The 19,671-nt window shown below is 53.8% G+C and overlaps 1 protein-coding gene across 10 annotated transcripts in view; it reads left to right on the forward strand.

Moving 5' to 3' along the window:
• Positions 1 to 19,671, forward strand: part of CUX2 (cut like homeobox 2) — a 186,416-nt gene that overhangs the window by 29,953 nt on the left and 136,792 nt on the right. For 2 of the 10 annotated variants that reach the window (XM_084762075.1, XM_084762079.1), the window contains exon 1: positions 14,300 to 14,425. The exons of 7 other annotated variants lie outside the window; for them this stretch is intronic. In XM_084762075.1, the coding sequence (XP_084618201.1) occupies positions 14,306 to 14,425 (120 nt within the window). In that variant the 5' untranslated portion in view covers positions 14,300 to 14,305. Of the gene's footprint in view, positions 1 to 14,299; positions 14,426 to 19,671 lie in introns of those variants that run through there. One more of the 10 variants, XM_084762082.1, reaches the window with a different exon arrangement.

Here is a 19,671-nt window from a genome sequence, read left to right on the forward strand (position 1 = left end):
AGGCAGAAGGGGATTAATCACTGTAGATGATTTCCCTCAAACTCAAGAGCTGGGAGCAGGGAGCAGAGAGGATGTGTTGGGGGCTGTACTTTCAGCATGCTTTTCAGAAGCTGGGGCCTTGGGTAGACAAGCAAACTAGAGCAGTGTTCACTATAGAACCTTCTAGAAGAACCTGTTAGAAACTGTAAATGATAGAGGTCCCTGGGATGGAGTTTCTGGGTATGCCGAGGTGTGCACAGTCATTTGGAGGAGATATACCTTGGCTTGCCTCATGCTGGGATAATCCAGCTGTGTGGGGCATAGGTGTGGATGTGGGGGCGGGGGAGCTGGGCATCAGCTGCTATCCTCCCGGTGGACCTCATCCTCCTCACTGCAACTGGTAGAAGTCATGAACTTGATGGGCCCTGGAGCATCCTGGGTAGGACTTCTTCCCCCCATGGGATCTTAGTCTGAGATTGGTAGGCATAGCGACCCACCGCAGAGAGACCTTGGCGAAGAGGCAGCTGAGCTACCATTAGGAACTGCTCATGGGTCTGGTTCTGGCTTGTGACCGGAGCAGGATCAGGTTTTCTGGGCCTTTGTTTCTTGCACATAGACTTGGAATAAGGGGGACATCACATCTGTCTCACGGCCTGTGGGACTATTGTCCTGTCGTCTCATGCAGCCCTTTCATTTGTCTGGTAGCCAACCCCCCCCCCCAAAAAAAACAATGTTCTTTGCACATCCATGCACACGACACTGCTGGGCCATCCCTACCCTGCTTAGTCTCAACATGATTAAGCGTAGACTTTATACACTTCTTTTGCTGATCAATTCCTCTCATTAAAATGCCAGCTCAGCTGGCTGCGGTGATGCACCTTTAATCCCAGCACTCGGGGAGGCAAAGGCAGGTGGATCTCTGTGAGTTCAAGGCCAACCTGGTCTACAAAGCAAGTCCAGGACAGCCAGGGATACACAGAGAAATCCTGTCTCAGGGGAGAGGGGTAGATAATATACAAACTCTGGGGGCTAGAGAGATGGCTCAGAGGTTAAGAGCACCGCCTACTCATCCAGAGGTCCTGAGTTCCAATTCCCAGAAACCACATGGTGGCTCACAACCATCTATGATGTGATCTGATGCCCTCTTCTGACATGCAGGTGTACATACAGTTAGAGCATTTATATATATAAAATAAATAAATCTTTTTTTAAAAAAAATACAAGCTCTGGGAAGGCAGGGGCTTTTGTCTTTTAGGCGCCAGGTACCTGCAGTGGCATCCGGCACACGGTAGGTGCATGGTTAAGTTCCGGTTGGGGGGAAGGAACAAGATGAGTTGACGTCATCTAAGCTACAAGCTCTGTTGCATTGCTGCTCACGTGACTGCTGGCAGGGAGCTCTTGAGCCGTGCGGTTTCCTCCTCTGTTGGGTGCTGACCTTTCTCCTAGGCATTGGCAACAGTCGGCTGATGCAGACTCTGAGTCTTTCTTTGTCCTCCACTGGAGCATGTGATTCTACAGTACACAGGGCCTAGAGGAGCAGCCGGTACCCATTTCTGTAGGCTGCAAAGCCAGGCTGCCCTGGAGGGGACCTCGATTCATGCCTCAGTCAAGGCTGTGTTGTCCAGGGGACCTGACCCAGGCCACCATGGTAACCATAGATCAAGTCCACTACCCCCCTCCACAAAAACACCTCCTATGATGAGGGACTCCCCACTCAGGGGACTCAGGAGTGGGTGGGGCAGTAGGAGGGACAGGACGTGGTGACAACAGGATCCCATGGTAATCAGGGTGACTGTGGAGGCCGTGTGAGGCAGTGTGTGTGGAGGCTGCATCTTGTGCAGCTGTGGCACAGCAAGAGGAGGCTGGCAGAGTTCACGGGCCTCTACCTGCTGGTGACCATGTGTCTGGCTTTCCCAAAAAATACAAGGCCAGATCTTCTCAGAGTTGAATGGCCAGAGCATGGAGCCTTGCAGCTGTCCAGGCCTGGGAGCTTCGCCCTAGAGGAAGAACCTGAGGTCTGGTCTCTCTGAGAGGCATAATAATTCTTGAGTTCAAATGAATGACCGACCTGAAGAAAAGGCCGTTCTCTATGACACTGGACACCTACTGCGTGCACACTGCAGCGGCCAGCCCGGTGCTCACGGGACTGTACTCTGGTAATAGGGCCCAGCTAGCCATGCATGCATCATATGTGATCACCGATAATACCCTCCACAATAAAAAGGTGCAGGGGTGTTGGGAACCCCGGGACTGGAAAGGAAGCTGGGAAAAGAGGCCAGCTTCAGGGTCACCTGCTTGGGACAGACTACTTTAGTGGGCCCTCACCACAGAACCTAGTGAGAGCCCACAGTGGCATCTACATGAGTCCTGGGCGAAGAGAGGTTGGTGGTTGGGGGTGCCTCTGGACCACCAGGGGGACAGAAGCAGCCATGTGCCCTTCCCGGATACTGTTCGCAACCTGTGGATGGGTTGTGAGATTGCCTGAGAAAGCAAACTTTTTCTTTTCCTGCCCCCCCTCCCTACCTCCCTCCCCCCCACTGCCCCTTTTAAGGCTAGTTTATAAAGGATTTCTTTTCCTTTTCTCGCTGTGAACAGGCCAGGGGCTATTACGGAAATAGTAAACAGAGGGTGCCCGGCAGAAGCCGGTCTGTTTTAATTAGGGCATTAAAGTAGCTTAGCGCTCACACTTTATATTTTTGCGAACTTGATTGTATAGCATTTTAAATACCTGTGAACGTTTTAAGGACTCTGGGCGATGGATTATTTGCAGTTTCACAGGAAGCTTCTATTTTAAAAGCAGGCCGGGGTGAGGGGCTGTGCAGGCTTCGCTGCGGTGCCTCCTGGGGGAGTGAGTCAGGCCGCGGTGTTGGCAGGTGGCCAGCGATGCGCCCAGCTCTTGCTGAGCCACCCTGGGGTCCCCTCTGCAGGGGGTGCACCCTACTGGGCACCCAGCCGGGATCCCCACAAGCCTTGGTCGCTCCCAAGGCCTGATGGTCCTTCCCTAAAGTGGTTCCTAAATAGCTGTCTCTCCCTTTCCAGCCGCTGGGGTGACTTGGATGACCTCCACAGCTCCCAGCTTCTGACCCCCTCAATAGCCTCTCCAGCCGGCATCCCAGGATACACAGTCTCTTTGCTCAGAAACCTCCCAGCGGCTTCCATCGCCCGCTTAGGCCCCACAGCCTTGGGCAGGCAGCTTCTGGTGCCCTCCTTATGCACCCCTTCATTCTCTCTCACACACACACCCCTCCACATTCTCCCACAGTCCAGGCCAGCCCTTGATTCCCCGTTCTCTCAGCACCTAGTCATCTTAGGAATTTGTGTGTATGTGCATTTATGTGAGTGTGCATGTGTGTGCACATTCACTTGGAGGGCAGAGGGCAGATGTTTTTCTCAGTTATTCTCTGCCTTACTTTTTTTTTTTTTTTTAAAAACAAGAGCTCTTGCTGAGCCCCAGGCTTGCCAATTAAGCTAAGCTGTCTGGCCATGACGCCCTAGGGATCCACTTGTATCTATGTCCCCAGCACTGTGATGAGAGAGAAGCATTACCACATCCGATTTTTACGCAGGTTGCTGGGGATGATGCTCAGTTTCCTGTGCTTGTGTGGCAGGCACTTGACCCCCTGTATTGTCTCCTCAGCCCCTGCTAGTGTTAGACTAGTGGTTCTTAACCTTGTGTCGTGGTGACCCCCCAACCATAAAATTACTTTGTTTGCTACTTCATAACTGTAAATTCGCTACTGGTATGAATTGCAGTGTGTGACCCCCCTATGAAAGGGTTGGTTAACTCCCAAAGGGGTCAAGACCCACAGGTTGAGAACCGCTGGATTAGACCCCGCACCAAGCACACAGCAAGTCTCCCTACTCTGCAGGAGCTCGCCTTCAGGTGAGAGGAGTTGGACTAAACCAACCACAAGCCTCGTGTGTCTGGGATGAATGTTCTGGAGATCCCCTCCTATTAAAGGCTCCATCCTCAGCCTGAGGCCCTGTTGGGTAGTGGCAGAACCTTTAAGAGGCATGGCCTAATAGGAGTAAGTGAGATCACTTGCCCTTGAAGGAACACTTGGGGACTCATGGTTCCTTCACTCTTTCTCTTCTTGCTTCCTGGCTGAGGGGTAGCATTTAAAGGTGTCCCCCACCGATACAAATGACGTCCCCAAGGAGGGTAAGAACAAGCCAGGGCATCTCCTCCCTGCTCCTTGCTCAGAACAGAGGTAGCCTGGAACGTGCCGCACGGAAATGTTGACACCATGGTGATGGGCAGAGGTCACATTGGGCATGCCCCCAGGAAGCCTGTGGTTAAGCAGCTACTATCCCTGGTCTGTAGCATGCTAAAGAGGAATCTAGGGGAGGGTTAGAAAGGCTGCCCAGGGCCTTCTCTGCCCAGGGCAGGTGTTTGCAAGGCTTGGAAAGCATCAGGAAGCCAGTGGGCTGAAAGGGTGAAAGGGGGTAAAGCCAAAGAAAACCTTGCGTGCTTTTGGTTTCGACATACTCTGGGTTTGCTTGTGCTGCAGGACCTTTGCACATGCCTGCACCTTTCTCCAGGCTGCCTCCTCCTTCCTGATGCCTTCAATTTCCGCTTCCAGAGAGTCTGTCCCTAACCATTTTAGTAGAAACCCTCCCGTATCTGTCTCTATCCACACCTCACTTCCTTCCCCAATGTGTGGCTCGATGCCCCGTCAGTTACCAGGCTGTTGATCTGAAGTCACGCTGAGTTGAGAGATCTTGCTGTCTCCCAGTTAGGACTGAGTGGATTTCCCACCGGCGGGCGACGGCCACTGGAGAACCTTCTCTGAGCCTATTGTTGCCCGGCAGGTGCGTGGATTGTGAGGGCAAGGATCAGGAATGTGGTGCTGGGCTGCAGGAGGCTTCCAGCTCATGCTCCACGGGGCCTGCAGCCTAATTCCAGGTCCTTGAAGCAACAGGCCAGCAAACGGAGGATGTACAGCAATGGTTCCCTGTCCTAAAGGAAAGACTTACCTTCCATTTCTTCCAGAAACATTGGTGATGTGGCGATATCTATCTATCTATCTATCTATCTATCTATCTATCCATCCTTTGTGCCACAACTGGCAGCTCATCTGGTCTGAGAGCAGGGTTGTGCCAGACAGTGGAGCTGAGGGCCTTGAGCTGGCTTCATGGGTGGGTGAAGTGCAGAGGCCACTGATGCCCCGGACTTCGTGGCCTGAGGTGCATCAGCAGGGGAGGGGGATCTCTTCTTTATCAAAGGGAGCAGGTTCGGCTGACCTGATGACTTCTTTTCTTTTACTGATGAGAGCTTGGAACATATTGATTGAGGTGATCAACATTTAGATCTTTCATAGTTAATGAGGAGCTGTCTGATTGATATCGGAAACAATCACTGCCCGGGGCTTTTAATGAAGCCTGCGGAGCGGAGAGAAATAGACGCTTGACATTCCAGGTGGAGGAGTGTGGGCAAGGGAAGAGGAGGGCTGTTTTCCAGTCACTGCTCTCTGTCCTTGGAGCCTGGCCCTGCCCCGTCCTGCCAGGGTGGCCCCTGGCCCCATCACTCAGAGGACCCTTCAGTCCTCTTCTGTGAAATGAGAATGGAAGTAGTCCTGTCCTCTCTGGGGAGACTTGGTGGCTTGTGAGGGTCAGAAGTGACACTGTACGTGAAGTCCTTGGCATGATGGGGACACAGTGAAGTTTCCTGTTGGTACCCGGCCTTGAGGTTGGTGCCTCAAAACCTGAAAAGTGGCATGCTGTAGAAATGGTACGCTGTAGAAATTTCCCTACCTTCCTGGGTGACAGTGATGGGCTTGACAAAGGCGCACACTGCCTTCTCTGGCTAGCATGTCTTCATGCTCGTGGGCTTTGCCACGTGCAGTCCACCCAGTGATTGGATTCTGTGTGAGCAAAAGCAGAGGGTACAGGAGGGGACGACACTTGCCTTTGACATCGCTTGCCTAGAACAACATTTGAGCATAGTAGCAACTCTGTGGTTTTGTTTTGTTTTGTTTTGAATGAGTGTCAGAACGTGCCTGGGGGAGATGTCTAAGAACCAAGAGCAAGATCCCAGAGAAATGGAGCTAAAGTTGACATAAACCTGCACAAGAATGTTCCCCAACAGCTTTGTGCATAGGAGCCTGAGATCGAAAACAAACCAGCTGGACTTGAATGAGCTCATGGTTAGACCTGTGGCATTCCCATGTGAGCCATGGTTGGCTGTATTGTGGTATGCTTGCATGAGCTGATGGTTACATTAGCCCATGGCCTGACGGTGGTATGTGTGAACCTTTGACTAGACTGTGATACACCCATGTGAGCTTTTGTCTAGATTGTGGTACACCCATATGAGCCCGTGGTCATATTATGATATGCCCACTTAAACTAGTGGTTGAGACTGTGAGGCACCCACATGAGCTGATGGCTAGACTATGGTATGCCCATGTGAGTCTATGGTTAGACTATGGTATGCCCATGTGAGTCTATGGTTAGACTGTGGTATGCCCATGTGAGTCTATGGTTAGACTGTGGTATGCCCATGTGAGTCTGTGGTTAGACTGTGGTATGCCCATGTGAACCTGTGGTTAGACTGTGGTATGCCCGTGTGAGTCTATGGTTAGACTGTGGTATGCCCATGTGAACCTGTGGTTAGACTGTGGTATGCCCGTGTGAGTCTATGGTTAGACTGTGGTATGCCCATGTGAACCTGTGGTTAGACTGTGGTATGCCCGTGTGAGTCTATGGTTAGACTGTGGTATGCCCATGTGAATCTATGGTTAGACTGTGGTATGCCCGTGTGAGTCTATGGTTAGACTGTGGTATGCCCATGTGAACCTGTGGTTAGACTGTGGTATGCCCGTATGAGCCTATGGTTAGACTATGGTATGCCCATGTGAGTCTATGGTTAGACTGTGGTATGCCCATGTGAGTATGTGGTTACACTGTGGTATGCCCATGTGAACCTGTGGTTAGACTGTGGTATGCCCGTGTGAGTCTATGGTTAGACTGTGGTATGCCCATGTGAACCTGTGGTTAGACTGTGGTATGCCCATGTGAGTCTATGGTTAGACTATGGTATGCCCGTGTGAGTCTATGGTTAGACTGTGGTATGCCCATGTGAACCTGTGGTTAGACTGTGGTATGCCCATGTGAGTCTGTGGTTAGACTATGGTATGCCCGTGTGAGTCTATGGTTAGAATGTGGTATGCCCATGTGAGTCTATGGTTAGACTGTGGTATGCCCATGTGAGTCTGTGGTTAGACTGTGGTATGCCCATGTGAGTCTGTGGTTAGACTGTGGTATGCCCATGTGAGTCTGTGGTTAGAATGTGGTATGCCCATGTGAACCTGTGGTTAGACTGTGGTATGCCCATGTGAGTCTATGGTTAGACTGTGGTATGCCCGTATGAGCCTATGTGTAGATTGTGGTGTATGTACCCATGGGAGCCCTTGGTACATCCACATGAGCCTGCGACTAGACCATGGTACATCTGTGTAAGCCTGGGGTATGTCTATACTGTAGTATGGTGCTCATTGCTAAAAGAGAGTGAACTGTTAGTAAGTGAACAACATGGAAGAGACAGTAAAGAATTATGTGGGAAGAACTCAGCCCTATAACTGGATGGCTCCAGTGTGGGGAGGAAGTAGGGGGACAGGATCCATGTAGCCCGGGCTGGCCTCAAGCTCACTAGGTAGCATAGGATGACCTTGAACTTCTGATTGTCTTGCCTGTACCTTCCAAGTACTGGAATCCCAGGCCTGGGCCTCCAGGCCCCTCAAGTGACCTTGCAAAGAAGAAATTGGAGAAGCTGGAGCAGGGAGGGAGCATTCGTGGCCATGGAGTGTCCTGTGTCCTGCCTGTCACGTTTTGTTCATGGAGTCTTCAGGCAGCCATGTGAAGGAGATGGTGATGTCACCATGTCACAGAGGAGAAAACAGAGAACTCAAGGGGCTTGCCTGAGGACACACATGGTGAGAAGGGAACTCAAGCCAGGTTTCTCCCCAGGCCTGTGACTCAGAAGTCCTGTACAGAGAGTTGCTTGGCTTTCCAGGCCTGGATGGCTTCAAATCCCCAGCACCCACAGATGGAAGCAGCATGGTGGGGTACGCACCTGTAACCCCAGTGCTGGGAGGCTGGAGTGTTGAGAACCCCTTGGGCTCTTTTACCAACCCCTGTAGCTGAAGCAGTGAGTGCTAGGCCAGTCAGAGGCCCTGCCCCAAAGGAGGTGGGTGTCGTTCCTGGAAATGGCACCCGAGATGGCATGTACATGTGCACACACACACGCACGCACACACACACACACACACACACACACACACATGCACACAGATATCAGTATATTCATCTTGTGATGTGGCAAGAGTCTGTACAGGAAGAAAGACCTAGATGGGACAGCTGGCCCCATTTGGCCTTTATGCTCAGGGTGTAGGAGAGGTACTCACACCTCAGGGTGACAGGGAAGGGATCTGACTCAGACGCTCCTTTCCTGGAAGGCCTGGAGCCAACAGCTAGCATCAGGCTAGCCAAGGTCAAGGTCCCATTGTAGGGACCTGAGTCTAGGGGGAAGTGCAGCAGGTACATTGAGAGGTGTGGGTAGCTCACCTTACCCCATACACAGCCTCCATATTGACTTTTCCCAGCCCCAAGAACCTTTTAGAGATCCGGCTAGATGCTGCCAGGTTCTTCATGCTCTTTGTAGAAGAGCTGCCGGCATTCTCCACAGGTTGGAGCCCGGCACGGGCACCATGTGCAGCCACAAGGGTGGAGGCGATGGGCTCCACTGCAGGTGTTGGGCCGCATGCTCTCCACAGGTCCAGGAAGGTTGTCGCTGATCTTCAGCCCTGGCTCACTTGCACTCCCTGGCACCCCTCTGTCAGTTTCAGACCTCTCTCTTTCCACTTGGGAGGAGACAGTCACGGGAGCTGGGCCACCCTGGCCCCACATGCCACCTTTCACTTGACTCGTTGGCACTTCCAAGGTCCCAGATCTGGCCACATCTTGGGGTTCTGAGAAGATGTCAACTTCCGGGGTCGCATTTCAGTCCAATGCCAACATCATCAGGACACATTCGGGCGCGAGTATCCTCTATGCTTGTGAGTTGGGGACTCCCCTAGGCGTGACAGGGATAGGGTTTGTCTTGATTGTGCTACTGTCTCCGTAACTGCAGGAGCAGCTACGAATGGGCTTTGTGCCATGATGGGGCATTGGCCAGTGGTTCCTAGATGGACATTGCTGAGCCAGAGGGTCCCCCCACTCCTTGAGTGGTGTTAGCTTGTGCAACCCTCCCCAGTCTCAGCTGTCTCCTTGGAAGGGTAGAGGTGGCAGCAGGCCCACTCACGAAGGCCTTAAATTCATTGCTGTGGGGCTCATGCCAGGGGTAGATGCGTCCAAGTTCTCACTGCTGGGACAAAGGATGCAGGACTTGGAGAAGTGTGACCACAGTGACAGACACTGGTTTCAGGAACTCAGCCCCACCTCTCGTACCCAGCCAGTGATTGCCAAGGATGGGTCAGCAGGACTGAGCTGAGCCATTTACTGATAAAGCCACAATGGGAGCTGCAGGGGCCCTGCAAGGGGGAGACCATTGCCACCCCATTTTATACAGTGTAACTGAGGCTCAGGCAGGGTGAAGTCCACCCTCCAGGGCCATCCAGCCAGCTGGTGGCAGAACCATGACTCAAACAGGCACAGCTAGGTCTGCGTCTCCCTTCCTTAGAAGCCTCTGTGCCTCAGTTTCCCTATCAGTAAAGTGACCTTTTCTCCAATAGAGTCATTAGGTCCCTCCCCTGCAGTGGAACCGCTGGAGCCTCAGTAAGGTGACAAGAGCCTGGCTCACTCCCCCAGCAGGTCTCAGCTTCCTTGTCCCTCCCTCACACCACGACTTGAGATCTTTTACACGGATGGGAACTGTGTGTGGGGAGGTGAGCCTTGGGGTTGGGGTGTGTGTGTGTGAGCGCGCATGTGTTTGCAACAAATATTTTATAATAGACAAGCCTTGTCTGCCACTTCTAAAAGTAGTGGGGGAAAAAAAACCCACTTTGAGAAAAATAAAAATAACCCAATGTCTAAGATGCTGAAATCATTAGCTTGTTAGGGGCAGCAAACAGGTCCTGGGCTAGAAACTTCCACTTCCGTGACAGATACCTACGCCCGCAGGGAACAGGTCCCCACAGTTAGTTTGTGGGCAGAGCGGCCACCTGCCTTGGAGGAATGCTTCCTACAAGATGTCCGTCTTTCTTATTTTTACCAGTGACCTAACAACTGATCGTTGCCCTGGCGGCGGCCATAGAGCCTTTTTTACATGGAAGCCGAGCGCTGCCTCATAACGTGGGAGCTTGGCTGGGCCTTTGTGCCGATCTCAAGCTGCTTGGAAACTTTTATTTCCTGTGACTGCCCCCCTCAGGAGTGAGCCGATGTGTATCTGGCAGGCCCCAGCTGGGAGAGGACTGCACGGAGAAGGGCTTCCTGGGTGGCCTGTGGTTAAATAAGTATTGGCCGCTGATGGATCTGGTGGCCTACACCGTCGTCACCGCGGCAGCCTTGATCCTCTCCACGTCACAGGGGAAGCCTGGTGAGCAGAGTCTGCCCAACAGCGGCAGCGTCACCAGGGCCCAGAACTGAGGGAAGGCAGAAGAAACTGAGAAGACTGTGGTCCCTGGCCACTGTGCTGTCACCCACAGCCCAGAGAGTCTAGGAGGACCCTCGGGGAGGCAAGGGTCATCCTTTGAGCCAGGAGAGATGCTGGGACTCTGGGTCTGAGGCGCATGCCCTTCCTCTGAGCTGTGATAACAGTAGGGCCTGGCTCCTGGTGGCACCGCTTTTTAAAGCAGCAACAGGATTGTTGAGTCCCGGGGGTGTAGGTCTGTTTCGTCTGTGGGACCAGAAGTTTGGGAGTGTTTCCTTGGCTCTGGGGTTCTCCCTAAGTTTCTCTAGCTTGTAGCACCTGGAGAGCACGGGGGGAGGGAGCTTGTTGATAGCCCTCTGTCTCCTCAGCACTGTTCACCGGCTGGCGTTTCTTGGGGGCAGCTTTCATTAACTGACTCACTGGGTTTTCCTGAGGGGGAGGAACGGATGTGTCTTAAGAGCTTAAAGCTCAGAGACGGTTGGGATCAAGTTCTGGTCAGTGACCGGCTGTGTGTCCTCAGGCAAGTGGCCTGGCCACTCAGGGGTTACTGTGTTATTATCGGTCTTGGTCTTTGAAATGGAGGCGAGGATAAATGAGCAGGCTGTTTTATATTTGTTTCCTCATTTGAAAACTAGTATCCTGTGACTTTCCACCCAGGTTGTCACAGGAGCAAGTGAGAGGCTCCCCGGGAGGAAGGTTCAGGGCTGTACTGAAAGTCAGGGTCATGTTCACTGTCAGAACCGTCATCACCAATGCCGTATGACATTGCACACTGTATGACATCCCGTGCTCACTCTCTGTGGCCTGCCTACTTTGTGTGTCTTGGCGCTATTACTCCCCTCCCAACATTTTCCCCCCCCTGAGATAGGGTTTCTCTATGTATCCTTGGCTGTTGTGGAACTCACTATGTAGACCAGGCTGGCCTCGAACTCACAAAGCTCCGCCTGCCTCTGCCTCCTGAGTGCTCGGGTTAAAGGCGTGCGCTAACCACGCTTGGTTCTCTCCCAACATATTAAAGTCTCTGTTGGGGATACTTTGGACCAGTGGACTCAGGGAATCTTTTGGTCAGAATCCTGGCCCCAGATCTGTCCTGGAGAGAGCCAGAGAGGAGCCTGGAAAAATGGGAGTGGCTAAAGCCCCTCCTCCTCTTATTAGAATGAATTCCTTCCTGTGGGGTCTTAGATACCTGGGGCCAGGTTGCAGTGCCTGGGGCATGGCTGACCCTGAGTGCAGGGGTTTCTGAGTGAGCGCCAGCCCTAAGATTTTCTTTATTACTGAGCTCCCCATTTGCTGGGGGCGGGGAGCCAGAAGTTGCCCAGTGCGCAAATGCGCAAAACACCGTGTCCCCAGAGTCTGGCCCACACCTTTGTGACCACTTGTGGGGTCCAAGATAGAGCCCTTCAGCACAGGCAAGAAGCGAACGAGCCAAGGCCTCGTTCTGTAGCTTCTGGCCTTGGCTCTCTGTCCCCCACCACTGTTGTCGTGGGCAACCGTCTTAGTGGCCGCCATGCTTAGGATGGTGGAGGCCAGACCCCAGGCTGGTGCTCTCTGTGGGGTAGCTTAAGAATCTGAAAAGCAGGTTCGTGCCCACATGACCCTCCCTTGTGCCTTCTCAGGAGCCAATCTTGATCTCCATACTTGAATTCTGCAGATATGTCCAGGAAGATGCTTAGGGGTCCTCAGCTATGGATGCCACCTGAGCCCCAAGGGTTGCTCTGTGGTGAGAGCCACGTTATTCCGGGGTGGGCCTGGGGGTCTTAGACACGCAGTTTTACCACCCACCTCCTTCCTGCCTCCTTCCCTAGCCCCCCCCCCCATTTCCACACTGTTCTCCAGCCCTCCTCCCCCACCTCAGCCTGGGGCACCAGGGAGAGAACAAAGATGCTCGGTTCGCTCTTTTTGGCTTTATTTATTAAAAACACACTAATCCAAGAGCGAAGCACAGGGCACCAGCAGCAGTGGGAGCTTACAAATTATATTAATCGTGGCAGCAATAACAAATGCATATGAATACACACGTCTAGGCTGCATGGGGGGGGCACGGCTAGATAAGTGAGACAGGCTGCAGCGACAGGGGTAGTGGAAAGCCCTCACATCTCAGCACAAGTAGGGGACACTACCCTCAATGGCACTGAGGGCTAGGACTGGATGCCATAGGAGCCACATGCTGCTGTTGTGAGCACAGGGTTGGGGCTGTTTCACACGCAGGAACTGCACTGGGCACCAGGAACAGTGCATGCTTTGTGTCACTTTGTTGGGGTCCAGGTGAGTGGAGCTGACAGGGCCCCGTTTCTTGTGTGGTTGGGACTCAGGGTTGGGCCTTTGGTTAGTCAATTGGGAGCTGTGTGGTGGCTTAAGGTGTAGCTATGATGACCTCTGCACTTTGACCTTTTGCAGAGAGCTCTCATGCCACCACAGAGAGCAGGGCTGCAGGGCAGGAGCAGCTGGGAGGACTGCTGCAGTGCGCTAGGCCCGCGTCCAGAGTCCTGAGCCTGGAGACTGAGAGTCCCCAGAGCACTGTGGGAGCTAGTGTTTCTGTCGCCCACCCGTTTTTCTGCTAGGCATGTAGGGGTCTGGTAGCCCTCAGCAAAGCAGGTAAAAGCCAAGATGCTGCGTCACCTGCCTTCCTCTCTCGAGCAGACCCTTGCTTGCATCTGTCTTTTTTTTTTTTTTTTTTTTTTTTTTTTTGGTTCTCTCTGGCATCTGTGGAAGGACAGCCCTAAGGTCTGAGACCCGTGGGGGCCCCCAGGTTTGTTGGTTCGCGCTCACTGCCCTCAGGGAATCCCAGGATCCGACAAACTGAGGCAGGCAGAGGAAACTGGCTTGAGCCTGGGAGCTGCTGGGGAACTCGTGAGAGCTGTGAGTAGGTGCTTGGTCAGCCTGGAAGCCCGAGGACAGCTGCCTGTGTCATACATCCTATTGACGGCAGGGGCTAGGCTGTCCTGCTGGACACAGGAGCTCGGGTCCCCCAGCCGGTGACATGGAGGCTCAGAGGGGTACAGGTATGTGAGAGGAGGCAGCTGAAGCAAAGGCCAGGGTGCCCTTAATGGCAGAGTCACAGCCCAGAGGGTCCGGGCGCCCCAGTGTTAGAGTAACATTCTATTTAAGGCTAGCATTCTGTGTTCTTGGCCTTGGGGCCCATCCCCACAGCCCACTCTGCCATCTCAGGCTCTCTTTGATCTCCCGTCTCACCTAAGCTGTCACTGGGTCCAGATTAGGTCCCACATGGAGGTGTGAGGTGAGATGGTGTGCAGGGAAGGTGTTTTGTGGGGTGGGTCATAGAGCCCCACTTTACATCCTGTCCCCCAATTCAGAGCAATCTTGCCACTCGAAAGCCACTGTATGTGATGCTTGTGTGGAAATCAGGGTTGGGGCCACAGGGATCCAACTCACCGAGATAGGACTTTGAGGGCTAGTAGGGGTGTCTTTGTAGATTTGGAGCTCTGGTCACCTTGACCACATTAGTGGGGCCTGCAGGAACAGTGTAGGTTAGACTCCAGTGGCCAGTAGGTCCCAGGTCTGGAGCCTGGGACACAGCACGTCTGTGTCCCTTCAATGCCTGGTGGTCAGCGCAGGGTGCGAGGCGGCATCTAGCCGCCTCGAGAGCCAAAGAGGTAACGGCACTGCCTTTAAAATTAGAAGGAAGATGTTTGTTGCGGAGCAGAACCTGCGTCAGCTCTGAGTCCTGTGGGAAGGGCCGCTAGCAGCCTTTCGCATTTATTTTTGCACATTCTTTGCATGTGCTGGCTGCCGGCGGTCCTCCCTCAGCTCGCTCTCGGAGGGGCTTCACGCTGCCCGTCCCTGCCGTCACTGGACATTACCGCGTTAGTGGCTCTGAGGAGGACAGAGCTGTCCAGGGTGAGTGTAGGGGTGTGTGAGGAGAACAGGATTCAAGAGGGTGTCCTTGTGTCTGTCTGTGCCCTGCCTACCCTGTGGTCTTTAAGGCTTTCTCCCCTCATGTCATGGCTTCGAGAGTCACTCGCATGTGAGATTGGGTGGAGATCTTTGTCACTGTGCTCGTGTGTTCAGAGGCTGTGGCTTTCTGGGTCTGTCTGTACCTGTCTTCAAGAGGTGGCCATAGGCGTGGCTACATACGGGTCTTCACTCTGCACCGGTGTGGTCTTGGGGAGATACGAGTCTGTGATTGTAGGTCCCTGTAGCTGCAGGTGTGTGTGTGTGGCAGGGAGTGGACATGTGTGAGCACACGCTGGTGTACATGTACAGGGGTGTGTATAGGTTAATTTGAACATGTGTGCATACACGGGGCACACGGACAGCGTGCTGTGTGGGTGCACAGTGTGTGAGCGTTCTGTGTGAGTGATGGTGGGGGCACACGTGAGCATGTTTGGTACATGTGAGCTGCACGTGTGTGTGTGTGTGTGTGTGTGCATGTGCCACTCTTTTGGCTCCTGACAGAGCAGGGCTGCCATGAACCTGCCTGGCTTTTGAAGGCTGGTGCAGACTGAGGGGACAGGCGGGCTGCACCCCAGCTGGTCCCAGATTCCCTTCTGAGACTGGGGCTGGGTCTACCCCACCTGGCTCTGCTAGGAAGGGTTAGGCGTGCTTGCTCTCTGTAGTAGTGTTGGCTTTGTGGCCCCATGGATGACAAGTGTTGTCCTGTCCCCAGGCTTCCCTGAGAAAGGCAATTCCAGCTCTGGAGATCATCAGGATGGCTCTGTGTCCTCCTGGATACAGGATGCCCCCTTTACTCTTCATGGAGCCTAGTGGCTACCCAGTTGCTCTCAGCCAGGGGAACCTTTTCCCTGCGGTCTTCCCACCAGGGGTACCATCCTCTACAGAGCAGGTGGATGGAAGTGGGGAGTGTAAGTCAGACACCCCACAATATACAGACTCAGCCCATGTGGAACATACATCCAGACTCTGGCTTCAAATGCTGTGCAGCATTGAACACATTGGCCGACTTCTCTGAGTCCCATTGCTGTCGCTGCAAAAATGGAGTTGGGACAGTGCCAGGGCTTGTGGCTCTTTCTCGTTTGCCAGTGCGGGTCTCTGTGGCCAGGTGGCGTAGGTCGCGTGGCCTAGCTGTGTGTGACCCTCGCCAGGCCATTCTGTCCATGCCTCAGTTTCCTTACCCGTCAAATTGAGTTACTAACCGTACCTGCTTCTCGCTGACACTGTGAGGGTGTCTCCTCGTTTTACATAAAAGGTTACAGAGCATGCACTATTGTTGTTATTTCTGGAACAGTGGAATGCAGATTAAAACATCCCTCAGCCTGCAAGCGCTTCTATCCTTCCATTGTTAAGCACGGCGTGGAGGCCACTTCTCCGCAGTCCTGCCTGGGCTGGGATCTAGGCACCCTAGCATGCTGTGGGGTTGCGGGGCAGTGCCCCCGTGGGTGGGCTGCTCTGCCTCATCTCTCCAGGAAATTGGCACAGTGGGTATAGATGTGGCTGAAGCCACCATTGGCATCAGGCAGGGCCAGGAGCATCTGGCAGGGGAGCCCCTGGCAGCACTCAGTCAGCGTTGGTCCAGCCGGCTTGTGGTGGCTGTGGCCACCCAAACTATCTGTGCTCTCTGCGGAGCTGACTGACATGTGGACGTTGGTGGCGGACCTCGGAGACAAGGGTGATGTGATGTTGCCCCAGAGCTTGCCCTTCAGTTGCCGTGAAGTGCTCAGGGGTGCAGCCCTGTGCGTAGCTTGGGTGGGTGCCCAGACCTGCAGCATACGCGGCCGGTATCCACAGACACTACCCAAAGTATTCAGCCATGTCTTCCAGGTTGCTGTGGAGGTCTGGTTTCTCTAGTTGGTGGGTGACTTTGAGCCAGCTGCTTAACCTCTCTGGACCCCTCTAGCTACTTACCTTTTTTTAAAAAAAATGTGTGTGTATGTGCAGGCATGTGCACATGGCACGTGCACAGCACATGTGGAGGTCAGAGACAGCTCAGGGGGTCAGTTCTCTCCTTCCATCATGTGGGTCCCAGGGATTGAACTCAGGTTGCTAGCCTTGGTGGTAGGCATCTTTGCCTGCTGAGCCATCCCGCTGGCCCCGCTTTACCCATTTAACCTGGCGGCTGGCATCCTAAGTGATTTCTAAAATGTCCTTATTGCTTCATATTTAGCGAGGAAGTTGTCCTTGTCATTATAATAAAGGTAATGAGGCAATCTGAAGACCACATTTTGACATGGACCGGGGTTAATGTTTTACTCTTAGCAGCCACCCACGGTGTCCAGCCTATGGGGAGTGCTCCCTTTCCAAAAAGCTTGTGGGCAAAGCCTCTTCCTTGGGGTAGGGAGGGGCTTCACGCTGTGGCATCTCCCTAGCAGAAGGCCAGGCTGGGTAGCTGGGTGGACAACGTCTTGAGCACCTGCTGTGGCCGAGGGAGGTGCCGGGTTCTTGGACAAGGGTGTGATGGGAAACTGTGTCTTCCCCCTTCCCCACCCCCAACCCTACGGGCTATGGGGGCCAGAAGCTCCCTTAGGGATGGTCACCAAACTGCGATGTGACGGCTGGAAATAGAGACTTATGTTAGGGACATCATGAGACTCCAAGGCCAGGGGTCAGTTAGAGGCTGGGGTGGGACCCACAGTCATAGTCAGCAGAGGGTCCTTCACTCATCCATTGAGTGAGCATTTCCGGGTTCTACCTTGTCCAAGAAGACCTGTGTCAGGGACAGAAATGATTCAGGACATCGAACCCCTATGGCTTTTTCCGGAACTGGGTCAGTGAGGGAGACCCGCAGCTGCACCTTACCATCAAGGTTCAACTCCTACGGATCTGTGTAAAAGGCACCCTTGGGGGAGCCCTCTCATACAGACAAGGGTTGTAATTGGCTGAGGTGACCTGAAAGTTCTGGGCGTGGCTTCAGATATGGCTGTCTCCAGCTTCTGGGATGCGGTTGTCTCAGCAGGCGGCTCTTTTTATTAGTAGCTGCAGTAAACGGCCAGTGGCCAACCTGGCTGTCACGCTGGAGGGACCCTCTGCCAAGGTGGTAAGTGACTCTGACCACCTCTGCTTGTCTTCCCAGTCCAGCCTCACCTAGGCTCCGTGGGTGCTGGTGCCTAGCCCTTGTGGCTGTAGTTAGTCTTAAGTGGGCACGGCGAGATTTTGTTCCGTATCTGGCACCTAATTCTATTGTACCCTGGCTGTGTGGGGCTCCCCTCACAGAGGCCAGAGTCTCTGAATGGCGACAGCTTCACATTTGACCCCATCCCCACGGTTAAAAATATAGCAGGTGCCTGAAGTTTGTCTCCAGCGACTCCGGGGAGGCTCAAGGGAGTCCTAAAGAAAGCCCCCAAACCATCTTTCTGAACCCCTCATTTATAGATATGTTCCCCAAAGCCTGGGCCATTCACATCAGCTTTTACAGTTTCAAATTCCATCTCTCTGCCCTTCAGGCTGTGTGGTGTGAGGTGAGTTTCTTAACCTCTCTGAGCCTCTCTTTCCTCCTCTGTAACATTCACATGTATGTTAAGGGAGGAGCTGAACACAGTACCTGTGGGCTCCCCACATGGCTGCAGGTAACTAGGAGGGAAGGGAGTTCAGAACTCCGGTTTCAGTTCCATGGAGGAGAGAGCCATGGGTGAGCCTGTGGGACACCCCCAAGATCAAGGAGTAGGAGGGTCAGTGTGCCCTGCCTGCTCCCCTGGCCTCTGCTCTAAGCCTTGGGTCTCCTGCTAGGGATCTCTGAGATTGTAGCTTGCATGGCATGGTCCTTGGAGGATGGTGGCCCTGCAGTAGTGCGGGACAGTATGAGTGGGTGCCAGCTGCCGTGGCCTTGTTGTTACTGTGGCATCGTGTGACCTTTCTCCTTCCCGAGCTTCTTGCCCTTGGCTAGTCAGCCCAGTGGCTCAGTGCTGTCCCTAAATAGCCTCAGGGCCACACTGAGGGTTCGGGAGCTAAGTGGCATGGCTCGGTGCCACCCCCATCCCACGTCTGCCCTTTTCTTTCTGTCCAGCACCTCCGAAATACTGAGGGTGATTGAAAGGAAATGATGTTTTAACTACAGTGAGGTGGATGGAGTCTGGGAGACCTGAACAACACAGTGGCCTTGGTGGGGGGAGGGGGCTGGTCCCTCGCTGGTTCATTTGAGTTGAGAGGAGATGTGTATTGATTTCTTTCCCTCCTCCCTGTGAGGGCTGAGGAGGTGGGTCATGACTCAGCAGGGGGGGGGAGGGGAGGAGAGGAGGAAGCTGTGAGCTCTCCCCTCCCAAGTTGGACAGAGCTGTGCAGGCTGGAGGTAGCTTCCTCAGGGCCCCCCTCACAAGGAGGAGGGACGCTCTGGAGCCAACAGAAGCCTGCCCTTGTCTCCTCCCGTCAAGGTTACTACATGCTAATGGCATTGCCTACCTGTGACTCAGTTTCCTTGTCCGCGTGGTGGGTGAGCACTCATGCCTGTGGAGTGTGCCGTAGATGGAGAGGTCCACCTCCCGGTAAATGACAGGCACTCTGACGGCAGCCAGGGCGCACGTGACTGCATCCCAAAGGCTTTTGTTATGTCTGTGTTGCTGGGGATTGGATGGAGGGCCTCTCCCATGCTAGGCAAGAGGTCCGACACCAAGTGGCAACCCTCAACTCCAGAAAGGAGTTTTAGTTGTTAGTACGTTGGCAGTCCAGTCTATGGGACACCATAGGAGAGAGAGTGTGGGTCTCAGGCAGTCCTAGAGGGCTTCCTGGAGGAGGCTTGACTGACGTCACTCCTGATGGAAGGGGCAGTGCAGAAGACACAGTGTTGTGTTCAGGACGCTGCGGACAGGTAGGGGTGCACAGACTCTCAGGAGATACAGGAGGACAATGGCTGTCCATTGGGGCCAGGACAGAGGTGAGGGATGGCAACAGCGGGGTGGGGGTGGGGGGGATGTCAGGGAGAAATAAGGAAGTGATGACTAGTTACGGAGCTTAGGCTGGGTCGGCCACCCATGTGACAGCTTACCATGCCATGGACACCACAACTTGTCCCTCTGAATCCTGCCCAAGGTCTGGCTGGACCCCAGTGAGCCCACTGCTCTGTGTCCTGGCCTGTAGGCCCCTCACCGGGCCCTGGGTCTCTTCTATGACACTGGGGCACACTGATACCCACCTCCCACCCCCACCCCCAGGGCTCTCGCCTAATCCAACCGGGCAGAGCTGTCATACAATTGTCG

The sequence above is a fragment of the Acomys minous genome, assembly GCF_964271855.1.
Source record: "Acomys minous genome assembly, chromosome: 16".
Lineage (NCBI taxonomy): Eukaryota > Metazoa > Chordata > Mammalia > Rodentia > Muridae > Acomys > Acomys minous.